The 23,648-nt window shown below is 39.3% G+C and overlaps 1 protein-coding gene across 3 annotated transcripts in view; it reads right to left on the reverse strand.

The window, feature by feature from the left end:
* The window catches only part of TNRC6B (trinucleotide repeat containing adaptor 6B), a 118,805-nt gene that overhangs the window by 14,838 nt on the left and 80,319 nt on the right, over positions 1 to 23,648 (reverse strand). For 2 of the 3 annotated variants that reach the window (XM_082014263.1, XM_082014264.1), the window contains exons 6-13: positions 18,395 to 20,716; positions 16,948 to 17,106; positions 13,468 to 13,646; positions 12,180 to 12,254; positions 10,844 to 10,889; positions 4,470 to 4,618; positions 3,129 to 3,299; positions 784 to 909 (exon numbers count right to left, since the gene is read on the reverse strand). In XM_082014263.1, the coding sequence (XP_081870389.1) occupies positions 784 to 909; positions 3,129 to 3,299; positions 4,470 to 4,618; positions 10,844 to 10,889; positions 12,180 to 12,254; positions 13,468 to 13,646; positions 16,948 to 17,106; positions 18,395 to 20,716 (3,227 nt within the window). The remainder of the gene's footprint in view (positions 1 to 783; positions 910 to 3,128; positions 3,300 to 4,469; positions 4,619 to 10,843; positions 10,890 to 12,179; positions 12,255 to 13,467; positions 13,647 to 16,947; positions 17,107 to 18,394; positions 20,717 to 23,648) is intronic. The other variant, XM_082014265.1, reaches the window with a different exon arrangement.

Consider the following 23,648-nt stretch of genomic DNA (forward strand, 5'->3'; position numbering starts at 1 on the left):
GGTTCTTCCCCCAACCAATCAGTTGCTAGAGATTGCACTAAATTAATATACTGATATATATGCAGCTAACCAGTAATCACAGTACTGCATTATCACATTAAAAACTTACTGCTTGACAAGGGAAAAGAAAGGCATTCAGGCAGTCACTGGAGCAAAGAAACAGTGCCTCACAGAAAGAGTTAATCTCTTTGTATGCTGAATAAGCTATAGTAAAGACAGGAGTAGGTGGAGAAGAATCCCCCCATTTCTCCCTGCATTGAGAGTTATACAACTACATTTCAAGAGAATCTCCCAAAGTCTTCAAGTCCAAAGCAAAAGGTAAATTTGTGCATTTGGAGACCCTGAGGTCTTAGAGCTCTGCAGTGTAAATGCAATGTGTAGCCCTTCATCAGGCTTCTCTTTCAGGGGGGCAGGAAGCACAGGACAAGACTGCTTGAAAAAAACCTAAGCAACCTTTCACAGTTCGGAAAAACTTTCAGCTTTCACTTTTTTTTTTTAAAATATTTTGCAAAAAGCCTGTGTAAGACACAGCATTCCTGAACCCACTTTGAGGTTTAAAAATACTGATAGCGAGCATTTACCATCAACTGCCTTGGAATAAGAAAGAAGGCTAATCCTTCTGCACTGAGTTTTAAGCACTTCAACTATGAATTTTAATTTATCTCATCTAAGTTCATCTTATCAAGTCAAGACTAAAGGTAGATGTATAAGTAACTTCAATGATGTGCTCTGAAGGCTGTAGTTCTACTTTTTACAAGTAACCAGTTACTATAAATTCCTTACCTGGGGAGAAAGAAATTGGGGAGGCACTTGCGCCCGGATATTGGGGGAAGGATTTAGTGGCTGCACTGGTGTGTGCATGCCCCTCGATTGTGCTGTGCTGTTTCCAAACAAACCATGATTGCCACCCTATAAAATTAAAGCAGTAGTGAGAAGATGAATCTTTCAGGATAATGGATTTCTATGCTATTAACTACATATAAATAACAATGAGGCAAGTACTGACTTAAATAGAGTACCCTTACAATTACTGAGATGTTTGCCCTAAATCACTAATATTCTACCTGGGTTAAAACTGCTTACTAATTTGTTGAGATGCAGGCTCTTTCTCCTCTACACTGAAGAGTCATGTTTATCGACTTATTTCAAAGCACATAACAAAGCTAATGTTTTGTATTTTTCACTTTACATGTTGGGAAAGGGAAACTTGGAGTACAAACAACGTGCTCAAAAAAACATTCCATTGGCTTAAAAGTATGTGTCAACAAGAATTTTGGGTACTTTTTCTGAGTAGCCTGTTGAGATATCACTCATAAGCCTATTACTTCCTCTGCAGGCCTTTCACTAACTGAAATTAGAATTCAAAAATGTTATTAAAAATTTTCTTTCTGATGTGAAAATTTCAGCATTCTGGATTGGGATGTTTTTCCTTTCCTTTTTTCCCCCACTAAATTGAAGAGCAGAAGAATTTTCAAATGAGAAAAAAATGTTTAGTGTTTTTTTTGTCTCCCAGCGATCTATTTTCTAACACAAGAATACTTGCTGTTTGAGTTTTTTTTAATGAGAAGTATTTACTGTTTTATAAACAACTTCTGTAATAATAAACCCTACTGCATGAGAAAGACCAAAGAAAATTCATGATTAGGTTTCACTATTTCAGCCTTTGAGCAGACTGTCATTATTTGTAACATCTTTCAACAAAAGCTACAGGAAACATTACGGACAGTCTCCTACACTAAGTCACATGCTGTTGCTTCTAAAAGCTGAAGCTTGTACTCCAGAAAGTCCTTATGTGCCATGATTCTGTCCTTTCATTTTCAAGACCCTCAGAATTTCCTATCTTCTGGTGTATATCAGGATGTCTATGATCCTCAGATACTTGGGGTTTGAAACAGGACATTTTCTATCCCTCAGCCATTGTCCCTCTCCATGCCAGCACTGCTTGTACCCAACATAAATTCATCGTTCTTCCAGACTGAGATTGTGCAGGCCTTCTCCAAAACCTTTCCTTCCCTTATATATCAGGATTTCATAAACTCTGCCTTCCTTCTACCATAATACTGTGCATCCTGCACTATCCTTTTGCTAAAACAGAAGTGTCTCATCCTGCTTCTGTACTGACAGCCTTATGGATCACCTCATCCACATGCATCACGTTTCATCTCCTTAATGGTATCTTCTCTTTCAGAAGCAACTCAAGATGTCATACTAAGCACACAGGAGGATAAACAAAAACTCCAAGAAACAAAAGAGTTTTTATTCTGGAAAGAAGTGACTGGGGTCAACTAAACATTAAAATTTGAGAGGCTTGAAGCTGCAGCTACACTTTCAGCCTTCCCTAAAGCTCAACAGAGTTCTGCACACTGAATCCAAGAATGTGCCTGCAAATTTTGGCCTTAATCTGATGGTCAACGCTGATGGTGTCACATAGAAACAGAAAGACAACACAAAGAAACACCATCAAGTTAGGCATGTGACTACATAAACTAATCCAGTTGCAATACTTAGGTTCTATTATTTCATTTTCTAGTATTCCTGCAACATTTTCTTCTAGCATAATGCAAAGCGTAATAGCCAGAAATTCTTCCAAACTGCAGTTAACTACCGAATTTTCCCCACCATTCCCCAGTATACAGAACAAAAATATTGCTACCTCAAGTTTTTAAAGGCTGCTAAATCAATCCTTTCTTTGGGCTGTGGGGAAGGGAGAAAGGAACAGGTGCAATGCAAAAGGATTAAATTTTTTAAAGGCACATTTCTACATACAAGGTCATTGGGTGGGGTCTGAAAAAATTCAGTGGCGGGGGTGGTAGGGCAAATCAACAGCCTCTAACTGGGTTTTAAAACAGCAATTTTTAAAGGTTGCCACTAACTTCATTAGTTCTGAAAAGCGCATCTGTCTGCTGCTGCACTGTGATTCAGGAAGTAAGAGGCCAACAAAAACAGATGGAATACATTTTGATGATAGGAACCAAGGTGGATTGATTCTCAATAGCCTGATATAGCTGAAATCTCCATTAACAATATTAATTTATTCAGTAAGAAAACAAATGCAAGCAACCAACTAACCAGGATTAAGCCCAGGTTGCAGCCTTATAACAATGCATCTTATAAGGTGGCCTGCTTACTTGTCTAGCAGCGAAGTTTTGGGGACTGAGCCCTGAGCCGATTGCCCCAAGGCCGACGTTGGATAGTGTAGAACCAGAGGGAGACAGCTTGTAGCTGGGAGAAGGGGAGAAGGGAGAGCAGGGAGCCTCATCCCCAAGGCACCCATCTTGATTGGAGAAAGGCAAAGTCAGCTGAAGCAGCAGTTAGCCAACAGCAGGAGTTGGTTAGTGAAGCAACAGAACACAAGAGGAGAGAAAGAGGGACGGTGAGTAACTAGGAAGAAGCAAAGTTAATTTGTAATAGCAATTACAAGGACAAATTTTCTGACTCAAATGATCACTTGACAATTAAGATTTTGGTCCAAGGAGATAATAAATTCCTAAAGGTTTCTTTTTAATTATACATTTTGAACTCATGAAGTTTGTTTCTGACAGTGGCTATTACCACTACAGAAACAATCAAATCTTGAATGAATTCCTAATATTAGCACACACCCACGAACATAACTTGTTAGGAATGCATTAGCTCTGCTAGTGGTATACATTAGGCCACCAGAGGGAGTTGACAAAACTGGTTTTTGGCCTGTTATTCCAAAATGGAGGAGTTAAAAAATTCATTGACAGTAACAGGCTTTCAGAATTTTTAAACCAAATTTCTTTTCCATTTTACATGTGATAAACTGTATTAAAAAAAAAAACCCTAAAGAATTTTGAATCTATTGGACACTCTCCAATTCATCATGTGAAGCAATTAATGTTTGATAATAACAGTGAAAGCTTCTATTTAAAATAGGCAAGAATATGAAAGAAAAGCTACCATAACATACAACAGATGTCACAGAGAAGCAGATGTCATACAGAAGCTTACAGTACACGGACATACAGCATAAGGGGTTGTGGAATTTAGAAAGGGTGTTTCCAATAAACGACAGACATGAAAGCAGCAAAAATCTGGAAGACTGTGATTACTTATGTTTACTTAGATCTAAACGAATTTTTTTACAGTAGATGATTGTAGTCAGTAGCCAGAAGAATCATTGTGATGAAACCTATAATGAATTTTGTTGCTACCAGCAGTTTACCCTTCCAAGAAAAACAAAGGAATTTCTTTCTGTCCATATTAAGAGCAGTCTGTTCTAGAATAAAAAGTCTCATTCTCCCCAGACAATTTAGTTTGTCTATGCACATCTGACACCTCAGTTTTACATACACATTCATTCTACAAACATAACTCCCCCACACCTTTTATCATCAAGTTTGTCCAAGGTTACTGAATTTTTAGCACTTCCAGCGGAGTAAGGTAAAAACCGGGACCTCGAACACAGAGGTTAATATTAATTTATTTAAAGATATTTCTCTCACCTTCTCAAAATAAGGCCCACTATCTGTGGTTCCCATGTCTTTGGAATTAGGTGGACGGAACCCAGATCGATCCTTTCTCATCATGTCATTAAAGTCCCCGAGATTCATGGCTCGTTTATCTACCTCAAACTTCTTATCTGGGAGACCACCTGTAAAAAAGAAAAGAGAAAAGACAAAAAAAAATTAGTGCAAATAATCTCTACCACATTTCATGACAACGGGTTCACAGTCAAAGAAAGTATCTTTAAGATCAGGGTATAAATTGGATCAGTCTTACAATTTAGCATAGCTACAGTTGTTATTAAGAGTGTTGAAAAATTCGAGGAAGTTTAGAGAGTTTAATGTGAAGTACTTTCACAATTTATGTACAGATATAAACATAAGCATTTCTACATAAGCATAAGCAGCCTACTTAAACTACTGATATTCATTTATGCATAATTCTCAATGTCTTCCAAAACTCACACTTTTATTGGTATTCAGTATTTATAGAGGCACCACTATTTAAGTTCTCCATATTCTACTTAGCCTTTACTGGGTTTGGCAGTGAGAAAGAATTTCTCAAATTGCAAAACCACGCACAAAATTTGATCACAACTGTCCTACAGTCATGTGAACTTAACTCCTGAACACCACAGATCATCTGGTATAGCGGAACTTCCAGGCAGGTAACCAATTGCCCTCAGCCTGTATGCAATAATTACACAACCAGTAGCAGAGACACTTTTCAAACATCCTATACAGTCTCCTGCCATTGTTTAGTGAGTAATCTGGAGGAACACGAGGAAGAGATGTTAATAACAGATGATCAAACTGTAATATATACAGTGAACAAGACCTCATATTTCTCTATAAGCTTATCGTCAACCAAGTGCTTACTGAAGGACGTTTTCTACCTTACATACTAAACTGCTGCCAAGGAACAATGGTTTTGGTCGTATTTGGCACCCGTAAGGTATCAGATACACATCGTTATGCTGAAGTAGATTAAAAACATCTTCGTTTTAAAATATGGACAACATGACAGAAATTAGCTTTACTGGTATTTTTAAATAATTTAGTTTAGTAGCACAGATGGCCTTTCCAAGAACAGTTTAAAAAACCTGTCACTACAGCCAACCAAAATCTGACTCTTCCAAAGGAAGTTGGTGATATCCTACCCTGCCACTGACAAAATACCAAGTCTTTATCAAACAGAGCAGACAGCTAATTACCCCAATACCTTCAAAACACTTATCTGTTCCTCAAAAAAGCTTCTCAAAGCCAGCATCTCTTCTTCATGTCCAATCACAAACTATTAATATTCATAAGTATGTTATTGCCAAGAATCTATGAAATCAACCAGTAATTACATGGGTTTTTTTGCTGGTAGAGGTTTTCAAAGTTGATCCAGCTTCATCCTCTCAGATGCCTTCAACATCATTTATCACAAAAACACTTGACAGATCACCTACGTATCTTGGCCTGTAACTGGAGTCATACTGACCTGGATGAGCTCATCCCTTTCTAATGTATCCTAAAAAGCTAGAACCGTCTCTGCAAAAGCAGTCACATAAAATTTCACATATATCTCAATCCTGTCAACACCTACATCTAACCACTACACACAATGCCAGCAACGCACTAGCAAAAGGCTTGTGTGCTTTAATTCTAGACAGGAAGCCCTGTCCATTAGTTGCTTGAAAAGAAACTGAAAGCAAGACAGAATTGCATCACTATCTGAAATTAAACTGGATCAATGCCAACACAAGAAGGCTAAGCTGCAGAAACACCCTTTTGTCTCTTGAGTTATCCTGATGATCCAATCAACTCTTCAAACATTACTCAATGATGCCTTGTAAAACAGCTTTTTAAATAATATGTAGAGCATTAAATAGCACCTTAGCACTTTAAAGGCTTCAAACACAGATATGCATGCCACTTAGTGCTGAGGCAACTGCTTAAACATAGATATAAACAATGCCTTGCTAATGGAGATGATAGCATTCATTTATCCCATTCATAGAAAATGCTAATGCAACCTCGAAACCTGTCATTGCGTCTGTCTTTTGCACTTGCCAACAAAAGCTACAAGTAATGCAGGTGGCTGAAGTCTAGCTTTACCTTACCTAGTACAAGATGACTGTTAAAATCTGAAAAGTTTGAATTTTACCCTCTGCAATAGGCAAGAACACTTGTGCATGAATAAATATGAAGCCCCAAATCCTCTACATGCAGAAACGCAGAACGGGTTAAAAGTCCAAGCATCTTCATAAAAGAGGACACTCCATCAGTTCTTGGATTTTTCCAACTATTAACAGCTGTGAGAAACACAGTGAAAAATGCAAAATGAAACAAGAGCTTGGAAGATTACATTCACGCCCTAGTGAGGAAAAAACCCAACTATTGAGAAGATCTCCCCCACCACATGCACGCAGCTTAAAAGAGAGAAGAAAAAAATATAATTAGATATATAATGTGATCCTGTACTGGGAGATAGGAGACAGAAACTGCTGTTGAACAAAGTTACCTAAAACATTTGCAAACAAGAGACTCAACGTGGTGAAACTACATACATACAGTGGGGTAAACCAAATGGGAAAAAAAACACTTGAAACATGTTTTCTGTTTGACCACAAAAACTAAAGTGTTTCAAAGATACTGGTTTTATACCTTAAATTTACATCTTCAAAGCCTGCTGAGCAAGCATATGTACTTAGATATCGAGGTGTGGCATCTGAATGCTAAATCAGGTTATGGCTTTGTAACATATTTACAATAAACAGCTGCAAGAATTGCATTTGAATCAATAGAAATTGGAAATTAATTTCCCAGCCTTTACAGGCGATTTGAGAATTCAGTGATCTGCAGAGGTTGCAATTAATACATAGAAACAAGACAAAGGTGGTTGTCAAATGGAGGGAAGAAAAGGAGAAAATATTAAGTGGTTCTGACAAGCTACTTATGGTAACAAACTTCATGCCTCGGGACTTACACAGTAGGAGGTATTTCAATGGAAAAAAGTTCTATCCTATTTTCAAAGTGAAACAAGCTACCCATTGAAGGGATTTGATAGAAAAACCAGAAAAAAGAAGTAGATCTGCCTCAGGCATGCTATTGATCTCTCTTCTGTCTCAGTCCATAAATAAAAGTGTCACTCCAGCACCTTGCAATAAAACCAACACATTTTTCAAACAAGGAGACTGAGACCAACAGAGTAAGAATTACCTACTGACAACTCGACCTCTTTTACAATGCATGATGATCAGAGCCAAGAGGCTCATGCATACCAAAGCCAAAATGTTCTTTGATAGGTATAGTGTCCAAGCACAGACTTAACTCTGAGATCACTGTCCATTTATCCATGAACTGGGAAAATATCATGATGGGCATTATCCAGTTAGGAAAACCTGGTACTTTGTAATACTGACTGAAAGCCAGTTGAACAAGCCTACCTCATAAGTAAGTCCCACTTCTAAAGTTTAGAAGTAGATATCAGCTGAGCAAAACAGTTTGTAGTTTTCCACAAGCAACTTCCATAAGCGACAAGAGCAAAAGTGCTAAACAGAGAAGTAACAGAAAAGCCTCAGAAAGATCTGTTATATTCTTAGTCTTTGAAACGGAACACAAACTACAATAAATGCCTCTATCTAGGACCAAGGATGCCACCATTAATGGGCATACTTAAAAGTGCAACATATCAAGATTAAGTACGCAATCTTTCCACACAGGATATTCTGAGTGTCAGCCATCTTTCCTCAGAAGGTCTGATGGACTTCAGGTTCTTGACAGCTGAAAGTTCTAAAGGATCCAAAAGTTTAATTTGGAGATAAAGAACTAAGAAAGCTATAATCAGCATAATCCAGGCTACTATCCTCTTCATTTGTGTTTTCTTAGATCTGTTCTTTAACGGCAGCATCTGAAGGCAGATGAGAACTGAACATCCAAGGTGATGACTTGCCTCCATCTAGACGAACTTTAGAGAAGCACAATACTTGACATGTAAACACCAATTTTAGTTGATCCAGAGATCCCACAGACTGTGACCTGACACAGAACTACTTCTGCAGGTGGCTCTTCAGAGATACCATCACAGGATCATCAATAATTAGTTCAACTGACAGTTTCCCACAGGAAATTTAGAACCACCAGCAGAATAAGCATTGATTCCAAGTCAGTCATCTCCTCCAGCCAGCCCTCTCCTCCTTACCGAGTCCCTTCTGTCCTTTCTGCAGCACTTTTTGCCTGTGTGCATCCATGTCTCAGCAGAGGTAGAAACTTGCTAATATGCAGAAGTAGCTGGAAATAAGCAACTCTGTACCAGAACATTTTTGAACATGAAACAAGTAAAAAAGCTACTGCGAAACAGCCATACTGTGGGTCTCAGTGCTAATCACATGAGATTCAGAATCAATGGTGTCCACACCTTCCTAAAAAACTTGATTTGCACTGATACAGGGACCCTTTCTGGACACAGAACCACTACACACACACTTCTCTGGAGCCCACAGGGTACACATCATCTAGACAGGAAATTCACTGTCCTAGATGAGAGCTGAGAATACTACTACTACTACTTTGACATACCATCCTTTGGAGTAAGAATTACACACCTCTGGCTTTTGACATTGTAACTAGGAGGAATCTGAGGCTCCTGTGACATTCCTGACAAGTTGTAGAAATAGAGTGAACATCTCCCTCGAAAATTATTGTTGGATTTATACAATGGCAATGTCCTTTAAGTGGACTAGAAGATCTGTCTTTGTAGCCAGGGATATGAGGTGATCTTCCTGCTTCTGTAGATTTCGAAGAATCAAAAACGGAACAGAAGTAGTCCCTAGAAGAGGAACAAAACCCTCTTCCCCTTTATAAGTATCAAAGGCTAACTGTACAAGTTTTTAGCCTTACTAAAGCTTCAAAGACTTGATAACAAATAAAATAAACAATTGTAACAGCAGATCTGGATAATCCCTTTTTTAATATATACCTTAGGAATCTTGAGGGAAGCCACCTCAAATGGCAGAAGATTTCAGAAACCTGCAGTATTTCTATTGCAATACCATGATAGTGAATATTCAGAGATGATTTGGAGAAGGACAGAAATGCAAAACTAGATCTGATTTCAAGATCCAAAAGAATTTCTGAGAGAGTTGTGCTGGTTTTGGCTGGGATAGCGTTAATTTTCTTCATAGTAGCTAATATGAGGCTGTGCTTTGGATTTGTGCTGAAAACAGCACTGATAATACAGGGACATTTTCATTATTGTTGAGCAGTGCTTAGACAGTCAAGGCCTTTTCTGCTTCTCACACCACCCCACCAGTTAGTAGGCTGGGGGTACACAAAAAGATGGGAGGGGACACAGCTGGGACAGCTGACTCCAACTGACCAAGGGGATATTCCATACCATATGACATCATGGTCAGCAAGATAAAGCTGGGGGAAGAAGGAGGAAGGAGGGGATGTTTGGAGTTATGGCATTTGTCTTCCCAAGTAACTGTTACACATGATGGAGTCCTGCTTTCTTGGAGATGGCTGAACACCTGCCTGCTGACGGGAAGTAGCAAATGAATTCCTTGTTTTGCTTTGCTTGCATGTACAGCTTTTGCTTTACCTATTAAATTGTCTTTATCTCAACCCACGAGTTTTCTCACTTTTACCCTTCCGACTCCCTCCCCCATCCTGCCATGGGGGGAGTGGGGGAAAGAGTGAGTGGCTGCGTGGTGCTTAGTTGCCAGCTGGGGTTAAACTAAGTTCACTACTTAGTTTGCCAAAGAAAAAAGTCATGACAAATTCAAAAGTGATAAAGTAGGATTAACCCAAGTGGTCAATTCCAACTCTCATTTAGGATAGCGTTTTCCACACAGCCCATCCCCGTTAAGCTGTGTAGTATTTGTGGTGAGGCTATCAAGAGTGAAAAAACCTAGTTCTACTGAGCAGTAACTTGTAATAGCCTGAGGCAAGCACTTGAAATCAATGACAGAAGTTATTCCTTTCCCTCACATCACCTCCAGGGAGCTGTGGTAATTGGGATGTCCTACTGCCAAGAACTAAAACAGTTCTCCTCTTCCACTGAAGAGAAAGGAAAGGATCTTCACTTTCTTGAAACAGTAACAATGAATACAAACTACATGGATCAAAACAATCTTTCAGGATGTCCCTTCCACAAGTTACAGTTCCATTCTGTACAGGTATACATCCCAATCTTGCATACCAGCATCAGCTCCGTAACTACTCAAAGCCTACAGCCAAGATATCAGATACTATAACTCTATCCTTCTATTATGAGGAGTGCTGAAAGTAAGGATCAAACTTTTCCAAAGCAGAGGATGTCATCCACATAAAAGTACTACACCTGATCTCGTATTTCAAATGCATTTAAATTAAATTATACATACCTACAGACAAGTCCATCTTACTGCCTGGAATGTCCTCAGTTTGACTCTGGAAAAAAAAAAAATTCAGTTCTGACTTCTATGAAATGCTGAGGAATGTTTCAGAAAGCAGCCCTTGACAATTAAAGGTGGAATGAAGGAAGGACATGCTTGTGTCAATGGAAGTTTTATTTTAAACTAAAATAAAACACAAGGATTCCTGATATCACCTGGGACACATCTTACCTCATCCTCCTAATGCTGTGTGTGGCAAGTTTACTCATATGAAACCAGACACATGAATGCATACAACAGACAAAGATGGATAGACAGCTGCTCTGTGAAATGAACCTCTGTCCTCATGTTCCAGTGGTCGAGAGATAAAACTCTGAAAATAGTGGCCAAAATGACAGCTCATCCTCATGACCTGTCAAGTCATCAAATCTTGAGATGTGCTGCCAAGTTATTCTTTAGTTGGCAGTCTGGGACAGGGTGTTCCCATAGCTTTCAGAAGCATCTACGGTCTAGCAGACTGAATTTGAGCTTGGGAGCCAACAGACATTACAAACTAATCCTTGTCATGTCAGTGACAGTTTGTGCAGCCCTGGGCTTCTCTCAGAACCTCTGCATTATTATCTTTTGCTAGCCTTCATTACATACTATTCCTGCTTCACACGATGACAGCTGTAAAACACTTTACAGAATATAGTGCCAAATTAGCATGTCAGAAGTTTTTGTAAAAAATTGTTACGTTTAACTATTTTTAAGGTGCTTCCCTGCAGATGTCTTTTCACTCCATGATGTGTCATTTATTCACTTTACCAATTAATCTTTAGACACTGATTAATAATGAGCCCTTTTTGTTCTAAAAGGACCCTGCTGCACTGTATTTAAAATATAAATACCCAAGACAGACACAGGGTTGCAAATCTCCTTTTCTGATAGGGGGCTGAGATTCAGAATTAATAGCCTTGGACTAATCACATATGTCTGACACTACAGCCAGGAGCTGAGGCCTCTACTTTGAGTGCTCTGAACAGCAAGTTGTGAAAATAAAATAAAAACCAAACCAAACAAAACCCCCAAATCATACTACTTGCAAGGAAATTGCAATCACAACAACAGCTGTCATAAAGTAACTTTGAAAAGTCAAAGTAGATTTTTGTATTTTTCTGAGAAGCCATTCTGACTAGCAAGGAAGTGCTGACTACCCAGCTATTACAGGTATTACAATCAACATGCTAGCACAGCAAATGCAGATTAAGTAGCTACATGCTGCAAAACATCTGATCTTTTGACTTATTTAGAGCTTCCCGCTTCTTTACAAAGTTGGATTGTGTATTTTAAAAAATTTACTTACTAGCAAGCCCATATTTGAAAATTGTTTGGATAAAGGGTTCATCCACGAATCACTATTTCCTCCTTTTAATGCGCACTGAAGAGAAAAAAAAAAGACAAAAGTAGTTTTAAGCAACTTCTTGATTTCTTAAATTCTGGTTTGTCCTTGAGATGCACAAGTGTCAAATGAAAATACTCGTATCAGAGAAATTAATCTCCTGAACAAATTACTTCAAGTTTTTGCGTGGTTGGAAACATTTACCAAATAATTTTCTTTTCTCTCTCATAAAATTGTTCATTGTTATGTGTACCAAACTGGATGAACACTTGCTGTGTAGTATGTTTCATACCTTCAGTTTCATTCTGAAATCTGGAAAGCTTTGTGCACGTTATTTATTTTTTCCTGTGTTACAGTTTAATACATTCTTTAATCTGCCACATGCACAGAGGCTTCCCTTGGCTTTCTTCCCTTTGGTATGGTTTCTCTTATAATGGGCACTGTGCTGACCTGGCTCTCAATGTGGCCTTACTGTAATTTACAGGTGATTAAAATCAAAACTGAACACAGTTCAACAGTTTTGGACAGTTGCTCTGGTGGCTAAAATAAAAAAGCTGTGAGAAAAAAGTTCATGAGAACTGTTTTTGCAAAACAGCAATTGTAAAACTCCATACCATATCACAACAGTGATTTCCACATCCTAGGAAGGTGCTCTGCACTTGTATTTTTGGTTTGCCCTATTTGATTAGAAGCAGACAAAGCATAGTCCTTCTGATATTAATACAGTACCAAGTGTTACTGTACTAGAGAACTTTAACACAAACAAGCCTTAGAAAACAATTTACTCAGGACTAACCAAACTCCTGCTTGAGGCCACAGGTCAGTAACATCAAACACAAGTCAGACCTAAATCCATCAGTCAGTAGAAATAAGAAGCGCATGTGCCAAAGGGATTGTGGAATCTGAACTTCAGCAGGCTACACAGGGAGAACAGCAGCAGCGTAACACAGAAAGATGTGTCAAGAAGAGAAGAGCAATAGCCTTGGGACACTTATTGCTCAGTTTCATTTAGTAATGGCTCTGCAGCTTACATACTGAAAGAATTTGACACCTACTGGCAGATTTATTAGTCACAACAGGTGTAATACATTAAAACAAATCCAGAAACCTCACATTTTTGACACTGTTGTAACAGGCATCTTTCTGGTTGAACCCACTAATACTTTTTTAAAAGAACTATTATAATGCTCTAACATATCAGTCATACTGCCTTCAGACAACACAGCAGTTAAGAATCATCCAATCATTTTACCTTCATTTGTGTTTTCTTTCCTCCTTGCCCCCAGCTTGTTGAGTTGTGGGAGGAACTGCTTCCCTGAGAGCCTGCTGTGTTCCAGACTCCTCCCTCCTCCTCCTCTTCCCAGCTGGAATGACGTGTTCCTGTCACTGGCCCATCACTCTCTCCCCAGCCATCTTGCATAGATTTAGAACCTTTAGGAAAAAAAAAAAAGCAGCTCAAAAGCAGTCTACAATACCACGCAGCTGGCAATTTGACACTGTAAGGTTAGCCTAGATCATCAGAACCCCAATGGAGTTTTAGGAAAAGTGTCTTCACTCTAACAGCTGTGAAAACTTGTACATGGATCCCAAAACCCAAGGTGTTCAGCAGCATGTTAGCACATCATGTTTTGCAACTATTTTAAAGCAATGTCAAATGCTTAAAGATATAATAACCATAGGGACCGCTTCTCTTATACAGATACAGCTGTTCATTAAAAGGCAACCTATTATTTTCTAGTGTAAGCAGAAGACTTTGAGGACACTTAAAAACCAAGGGTGCTGAGGACTCTGGTTCAGGTGGTTTATAATTTCCTCTCTTCCTTCAAAACCTTCCCACTTCCCTTACACTAAACTCTTTCACAAAATTCGAGAAATGAAGAACTTTAAGGAGTAACAACTGAGTAGAACCTGAAGGAGAAGACCTGACATCGTGCACCAAAGGTAGCTCAATGTGGAAAAAACCCCTCTAATTTCTGTTCTTAACAATGTCTTTAAAAAGACTTATTAGCAGTACTGTTTAAGTAGAGACGCCATTACGAGAAAGCTACAAGCATTTAATCATACGAATTCAGACCAAGGACTTTTCCCTGTTGGCTGCTTTTCTTGCTGTTACTCTCTAGCACCAGCTGTCAGGCAACTTAGAATTCTAACCTCCACTGACAAGCAAACAAGAGCCCAAATCCTCATCTTATCCACTGTCCAACTGTTCTCCTTCCTGCTGTAACTCTTTACTCTGCATATTTATTCCCTAAGCATTTCTCTCTTTTAAAAAAAGATTTCCATCATCATCACCTTTTTCGTAACTAATTCTTCAATGGTCCAGTGTTTGAGTGTGGAAATCAGGGATAAGGATTAACACACTAGCAGAAAATGTGAATATTAAAAAAAGTCAGGAATTGTAATTAGTCTATCAAGGGGAACTCCACCTTGATCATGCTGAAAATAAGTACAGCAGCATTTCATGGCAGCATAAAAGCTACTTTAAAATCCATCGTAAATAACTCAGAAATTTCGCAGGAAACATAACTTTTTAAAGTATATTCATTTGTGTACCAAAACGGAGGGCTGCTTAGGAAATATACTGGTCCAAGTGCAAAAATCTACCTCTTGACCCTTTAATCATGCCACTTACACAGAAAAGGCTACATTTAAGGATTATGACTGCAGAGTCAAGAACTTAATCTGGAAATGTCATATATGGCGTAGTCCCTGCAGCTTTAATTTATTTCCAGCCACAATGTTTAAATATAGTACTATGATCCTGGTTTTAACTACATGACCACAGATTATTTTTCTGCATTGACATCTCTCAGGTCTGTGATTCTTGAACATGAATCTAGACAGTGGTGTAAAGATGACTTGTCTGTAGGATTCCTGCTTCATTTTCTGCATTTGTTGATTGAAAAGGCACAAATAGCTACAGTAAGCAAAGGAAACTTTCAAGATAAAGACAAAACAATGATGTTACAGAAAACTGAGTTTATTCCTACTTCTGCCAGAGAATTCCTATGCAATGCTGATAAAACTACGTAAATCAATTTTTTTTGAACAGGGGGGCAATGACCTATGCTTCCCTTCTTTGGCTCTGAACTCATTTTCTTTTCACGTCGTTGCTAGTCTCTCTTTCCTGTCCTTACCTTCAACCATAAACTATGCCTGTGCAGGCAATTTTTTCTTCCAACTTATCCAAGACATTAAATATCTCCCCTTACATCACTGAATAACATAGTTTTCTTCTTCATTCCTTGTGGGTGCCAATTAGAAAGGAGTTGAGAGAGCAGACACGGGACACAGGAGAATTAAGATCTCGGCTCTTAACACTGGTGACCTAACACATCCCAACCTGAAACAGCCATCACAGGGAAACTCCCTGTATTTTGCTCCTCTAGAGCTAGGGACAGCTTATGTACAAACTAGTACACATATGCTGCAACTCTGGTTATGTCACACATACAGACCAGTTAGGACAAGCAAGTGACCATGCATAGTCTTTAAAGACTATCTTAAGTATTAGCAAATCCATAGAATTTACAATGGATCATTAGCATTTCAGAGGCTCTGACTTCGGTCATATTTAGGTGGCTTTTTACAGAAGAAAGAAGAGATCCATCTAAAAAAAGTATAACATCCTGAAAAGTGCCAAGTTTGTGTGGCAGGCACAGGAAGCACTACAGCCATCCAAGAAAGGCCACTGTAACGTTAACACTAAAGAAGCAACACTTTTTTCCCAGTTTTGTTTCATAAATGGCCAAACTATTTAATTGGGGTGGGAGGAAGGGAGAATGACCCAGCAGCATACCATCTGTATAGAGCATTTTATTCCAAACAATTACATGTTGCAAAAGCAACTTGTAACTGGAAACAATTTTACAGTGAATATCATCAGTAATAGGTTTAGTAACAGTCATGTATTATCAATATTTCATACTGGAAACTTCATATCCAAATGTCATTAGCTTTGGCTATAACATTGCTGTGTTGTATCAGCAGATGATTGCTTTTGTTTGTTTTATTTTCCTTAAAAAGAGTGAAACAAATCTACAAACAGCTTACATCAGCAGGAATAATTTCCACAAAAATAAAACTCTTAATACAGCAAAATTTTAACTTCAAAGTAAATTTTTAGAAGATTTCAACAGCATCTCATTCACAGAGAACACAGCTGTAGGCAGGTAATATCCAGAAAATAGTCGTCTTTAGGTTCAATCACAAAAGAAAGTTCAGTTCTTAAGAGTTACAATTTTCCACACTCATACAATTAAAAAGAAAAAAAAATTAATTCAAAGGCAAGTTGCATTACCAAAGCATAGGTTACCATGTAATGGCCTCCACTGGAAACTTGTCCCTAACGTGCATTCCTTTTTCTGGTAACATCAGAGAAAGCAATTTATCATGTAACAAGTTTATATGCTAAGTAACACATGGGCAACCAGAGAAGACTTTGTGAGAAAAAAAGATACATTTCCTCACTCATATGCTCTAATGTTTCAACACTTCCACAGACCAGGGCTGCCCATAGTCGCTTAGTTAAGAAATTGTTCATTACCTTAAAAGACAAAATTCCGATCATTTGTAAGCACTTAATCACTCATCCATCAAACTCTTACATGACATTCAACATTGCTTCTAGGCCTCAGATAACAATTCCTCCATTGGTGACCTGTATCAAAAGGCCAAACACTAAAAATCTCCAGGACCATTGCAAAAAAACTGGTATCTGGCCTATACTCACTAGATTTCATGGCATTCGGGGCGTTGGAAGGTGCATTCCCCCAGCCTGTTGTCGATGCTCCTGTATCATCTACTTCACCCCACCCAGGACTGGTTTCATTTGGCTCACCCCAGGCGGACGTACCATTATCTGGAGCAGGTGGAGTGCTTTTGCTCCAGACTGCACAAAGGAGAGAGAGTTTTCATTACACACCATTTAGACAACGAACTATTTACTGCAGTGCAGCACCATGTCATTAATCTACTGCTTCATTGTTTCTGTTGAGGACTTTAGATTCTCAATAGCGTGGGTGCAACAGAATGGACAACTGTTCACATCAAACTTAGAGCAGGCACTGTCCTCTAGGGATGAAAAAGAAGAGAATGCTATCATGAGTAATATTCTTCTTCCACGTTAAACATGAACCCCACATCTAATGCTGTCGTCCTATCTGGTGAACTTTTATGGCTAATTAAAAGCACCAGACTGACTCAGGGTTTTCATATACTGAAGAAATAGTAAGGACGTATTTGAAGTACATATTCAAATGAAATAGTATTCTTTAAAGAATGTCTGAGTCAGAGAAGAGATCACAGAACAGTAACATCTTAATATACTTCCAAGCTATGTAACTTTTTCTCATCCTTATTTCAAAGAAGAACGTATTTTGCTAAGCATTCTCTATCATATAGCAGAGTCACTCAATTTCAAGTGTTTCGGAGAAAAAAGTTTTTGACTAAAAAGAAGTAAGTAACTTCTCCCCATTTCTCTAATAATTAAATACAAAAAAACATGTTTTAGTCTGGAGAAAAGGAGGCTGAGGGGAGACCTTATCACTTCTACAACTACCTGAAAGGAGGTTGTAGCAAGGTGGCTGTTGGTCTCTTCTCCCAAGATACAAGCAATAGGACAAGAGGAAACGGCCTCAAGTTGCACCAGGGGAGGTTTACATTGAATACTAGGAAAAATTTCTTTACTGAAAGAGTGGTCAAGCATTGGAACAGGCTGCCCAGGAAAGTGGTGGAGTCACCATCACTGGAGGTATTTAAAAGACATGTAAGTGTGGCGTTTAGGGACATGGTTTAGTGGTGGACTTGGCAGTGCTAGGTTTATGGTTGGATTATATCTTAAAGGTTTTTTTCCAACCTAAATGATTTTTGTGATTCTATAACTCAAGCTGTTTTTCAGAGCTCAGACTGAATATGCAGATTTGTCAGCTAACAAACCTTTTCTTTTACTGGCAAGCTGACCAGTATTCAGATCACAGTTACTGAGGCACCACAAGCAGAGGACCGATTGATTCAAATTTTAAAGACATTTTAAATACAGAACCAAATATTCAAATAAGAAATTGGTTTTCTTTATGAAATTGAACTATCAGTAATTGGAAGCTGCACAATTCTCTCTTATGCATTAACTTTACATTCATACATAGCAGCTTGCTGAAAAAAAGGAATGAGACTAGTACCTGATGCTTGTGATTTGCTAGTCATTGGAGTAGGCAGGCTCTGCTCCCGTGGGGCCTGGCCTCCTTGTGAGTTCTTGTCCCACAGGTTCACATTCTTGTAGTTATAACTGCTAGGATCTCCCCATGCTGAAGTGCCATCATCAATATCCATTTTTCGACTGATTGACTGTGGAGAAGGTTCTTCCCAGCCACTAGGCTCCTCCTCTTTGGGGGCAGCTGGCTGTGGTCCGCTGTTCCAGTTTGGGTTTGGAGGTCGCCCATTACTTGGAGTTTGAGGTGGTGGACCCCAGGAACCAGAAGCCTCCTGCTGTTGCTGCTGCTGCTGCTGCTTGTTCCAGGAGTTGGGCTGTCGACCCGTCTCATTCCATGTTGAAGTTCTTTTACAATCATCCCATCCACCCTTTGAAGCAGCGCTTGTATTTGCACCATTACCCCAAGTTCCAATCTCATTTTGCCCACCTTCACCCCAACCAGACACTGGCTTGTTTCCTGCACTTTCCCAGTTGCTGTTTTTTGTTTGGTCAACTTCCTCTCCCCAACCATTCTTTCCAGAAGACCATCCTTGACTAGGTTGCCGTTCACCCCACCCCTGATCCTTACTAGAGCTGTCATTCCAAGAGGAAGATGATTTTTCTTCTGGTCTTCCTCCTCCCCAATTAGAAGAATTGGAGTTCTTATAGTCATTCCATCCTGCAGTATTTTTGGGGTCCTTCCACTCCGTTGGGGTTGAGAGCTCACCCCATCCAGACTTGATTTGATTGCTTTGGCTGGGTACATCACCCCAGCCCCCTGAGTTCTTTGTCTGTGTGGCAGAGCTCTCCCACCCCTCAGTTCCTTTATCAGATTTCCCCTCAGGCCGTGGCATCTCTTCGATATCCCACACTGTATCTTGCTTAATTTGAGTTTGGCCCCAGCCGGTGTTTGAAAGCACTCGGGGATCCAAATCAGTCCTGCTCAGCAAAGTCTGCAAGACTGCCTGGCAATCAGGATGCGTAGGCCTATATGATCGGCGTCCAGAATTGTGACTGTCACTACTTCCTGCTTTGTGGTTGCTTCCAGTGCTTTGACCTCCAACCTCACTTCCTGCAGAGCTGGAAGATCTGCCCCAACAGGGAGCCTGGGAATTGCCTTGGTTTTCAGGAAGAGGGTGGCCTTTTTGATTGTCCCATGCTCCAGTGCTAGAATTTGGTTGGTTTGGACCACTCCATTCTCCAATCTTCAGTTCATCAGACCCAGACAGCTGTTTCCATTCTCCCTGAGAGACCCCAGATGTTAATTTGTTCCCTTCACCCCATTTGCTTTCATTTGCATGCTGAGGGCCAAAGTTCCAAGACCCACCACCCGTAGACCGGTTATTGTTATCCCAAGAATCACTTCTTGACCCATTAGGTTTTTGAACAGAAGCTCCTTTCCAGGAGTCCTCTCTATCCTTTCCATTGTTCCCATGGTTTCCAGAATTGCTCTGTCCAGAGACTGTGTCAGTTCCAGAAGACCCCCTAGCTGTACCCCAAGTTCCAACACTCCCAGTCTTTCTTTCTCCAGTGCTTTGTGAAGGGGTGTCAGTGCTCCTGGAAGGGTTCCCCAAGCCCATTTCAAAGGGCATTCCCTTATTCTCCATAGGGTTTGGTGAACTTAAGTTCAAGGAGTTAGTGTTTCCATTTTTTGGTCCATCAGTGTTATGAATTTGAGCCTGTTCTCTGCCAGAGACAAAGTTAACACCCGCATTTTCCATCTTTGACTGCTGTTCCCTAGAGGTCTGACCTACTGTGCTAATCTGTGCATTGGAGCTACCACTATCAGATTCCAGAGTCCCTTTCCTAGAATTGCCCTCTTGAACCAGTGCCGGCCAAGCAGATGGGTTGCTATTTGGGTTAAAGTTGCTGAAGCCGGAACTGGGACCGATTCTATCTTGTCCACTCAAGTTCCTCCAATTACCTAGTCCATTGTTACTCTCGGCAGCAGCGTTGGAAGATTGAACAGACTTAGCCTTGGGATCAGATTTCCAGGCCCCAAGATTACATTCATTTCCAGCGCTTCCAGACTGGCACTGGCTTCCTTTTCCTTTGTTACTAGTGGTGCTTCCTGGCAGAGCATTCTTCTCCAAGCCAGGGTTCGAGGCACTGTTGTTATCGGTGGTGTTTTCGGAAGAAGACTCAGCATCTTTGCTGGCAATACAAGGCCACTCTTCCATGTCAGACCCGTCTACAATCACCTTGTCCCAGATGTGAGTTGGGTTGGCGTTGGTGCCGCTGTTGGAGGAGGCTCCAGGACCCCAAGTAGAATTTGCATAATTTGAAGCAGCAGCACCTCCAATTGCTGAATCTAAAAAAAACCCACACCCACAAAGGTCATTAATAGTATTATTTACAAGCACTGAACATCACATTTTTGACACAACTGATTACTGTTTTCATTAATAAGGACCCTTTCCTGAAATGTGTAACAAAGTTGCTTTAGAAGAACATCAGGCTGGAAAACACCACTGAAAATACTGATAAAAAACTTGTTGCAATAAACTCCCCACAGGCATTTTGTGGGCATTTGAATTCACTGTTGATTCGTTTCTGCTAACAGTCCAGCTCTAAGTTCAACATAATAATTATAACCCAGTTAATGAACATTACTGATACTGGTTGTAAACTTCTCAAATACACATTTAAAATCATGCTATATGTAGAGTAAGAATGTGTACATCCACACATTCATATGCATGTGTGCATACATGCAGTCAGCTGTTAGTCTGCTACTCAACTGACTCAAAGCAACTATGAACTATTACAGATCAAAAGACAAAAAATTGAAGACAAAAAGTATCTAATGAATATATAAAGCTGAAGAAGTCTATCCTTCGGCTGCAAATATCTTTTTCAAGCTGACTTTGCTACTAGGAATTTCTTTCAACCCTTTGCAAAACAAATAAAATTATTTCCAAAAGTTACTGGAAATCGAAAGAGTCCAAAGCTACACAAATTACAATTTCTATGTAGTAACGTGCAAGCTATATTCAGTATGTAATTACCCCACATTTGTGTCACTGCTATATTTACGCTAAAAATCAGTTTGTGGTTTTGTGAGCAGCTAAGCTGATCTCTCTGCCACTGGATGTAGGCTAGTAAGAGAGAACACTTTCCCTTCTCTCTCACCAGCTCTACTTACTTCAAGTTTCCCAACTTTCACCTCTCATTTGTGACAGTTCTGATGGCAGTTAAGCCCTTTAAGTCAACTGTATTCACCAGCTCAACACAAAACTGTTCACTTTTTAATGGGTTAGTTTTTTGCTGTCTTAGCACATTGTACAGGATAACCTGCAAGTTCAACAAGCTTTGAAGGCATTATAAGGAAATTAGCAGGGTGAATGCCAATGAATAGGGCCCCTGTAATCTGTGGTGAACTATTATCATACCACACAGGACATAACTTCGCATAGACAAGATATTTATATGTAGTTTTAAAGCAGACACAAATTAACACAGTGCCACAATGGATGAAGCCTATGTTAGTGCTGGCAGCATGATGTCTGTATATATGCAGACATGTTATCATCATTAGTTTAAAACATCAGCCAATATTCCCTTGCCATCCACATAATTACCTCTGATCCTCTAAATAATTTAAGTCCATTAGTAATTCAGTGTTGTTCTCTATATAGGGGGTTCCACTAATTTTTCTATGCATTTTTAATACCAAGGGACCCTAAATTGCCCTATAACACCTACAAAACACCTACCTAAAACACCACAAATGCCCAGCGATGAAAACTGAACACTCTCCCTTCTACAAAACCATGTACTGAACTCCAATCTATTAGTTTTATTCAGTTATCCCACCCAACCAGTTTATCTTATTTTGCAGGGCATAAAGTTCATAGTAACATCTGCATCAGTATTCTGAATATATATTGTTATTACCAATACTGGCTTGTATGACAGCTTCCATGAAAATGGCATAATGACCTTAAAAAAGTGGATCTCTCCCCCCACCCCACCCACCAAGGTCCTACGTTATACATTCAAATGTGAAGACCACGATTTCTGGTTGCTAATGCTTTTAATAGAAGATGAACAGATCAGCTTTCAGTGCCTGTCTCAGGCTTTCAGTTCATTAGCTTAACCAATGAACATCCCTTGAATGCCTTCCAGATCTCCCTTCACTGAGGGCCACCAGCAAAGATCCTGACTTCACAGCAAGGTTAGAACTCTCCGGTAAGCTTTGAATACTGATGAACAAAAGTTTGTCTTCATCCATTAAACCCTAGCCCCCAAGATCTGAAAGACCAAGCAGTTCCCATGCACATTCTGTTCCTTCTGTTGCCTTAACCGCAAGTGCAAAATTAACAATAGCAAGGAAGTGTGACTGATATTTATATCTGGCTATCTTTTTAGTACACTGAGTAACCTCTTTATTTTTTTTTCCCCAATTAAAAAATTTTCTGATTAGACTGATCACAGGAATAGCTTAAGGAGGACTGCCAAAGACATGTTCAAAAGACTGCAAGGTCGCTGTCTTTTGAACTTTACAATGATTCAGCAAATGAATGATGCATAGGCAGCTATGCACTTAGCAAGATCTTCACACAGGTGATTTTAACAGAGCATTTCATATTTTATTTCTGTGAAGACATTCTAAAAGTATTGAGATGCTTCCTAACACAGCATACTAGGATAAAATTTAATGGAATATTTTATAAAACCAGCTTCCCCTTGCTGTATTTGACAGTGGCAACAAAACTTTGGGAATTTATCCTTCTTCCTTAAGATAATGGGTAAGGACTCTTGGTTCTTAAGCAGACTTTTCCTTAATAACACACATGCTGAAGATAAACGAGTTTCTGATCTAACTAAAATGAAAAAGATTGCTAGCAAATGACCACTTTTAAGGATGAAAGTATGGAACTGAAATATAAGTGAAAGTATTGAAATGGAGTCCTGAAATGAAGATGCAGTTTTGCTTTGAGAGATGGTGGTGATGCTTAGAGGGTATTGTAACTATTGAAAAACTTCCACTAATAATAATTTAAGCTTTGTTTTACAAAATTGTCTTGCACATCCTGAATATCATTGGTATTGGAAAAATTACATATACCATCCTCCACTCCAACCCCCCATATTGCTATGAGACAATAGTAAATTTGGTGTCATCTTTCAGGGAACTAGAGTTTTGCCATCTTACAGAAGCATTTCAATTCTGGTAGAAAAAGATCAATATAAGGAAGAATTATGTATTGACTTTTTGTATTAAAGCCTCACCAACACCA

Source organism: Phaethon aethereus, assembly GCF_964289735.1.
Source record: "Phaethon aethereus genome assembly, chromosome: 1".
Taxonomy (NCBI): domain Eukaryota; kingdom Metazoa; phylum Chordata; class Aves; order Phaethontiformes; family Phaethontidae; genus Phaethon; species Phaethon aethereus.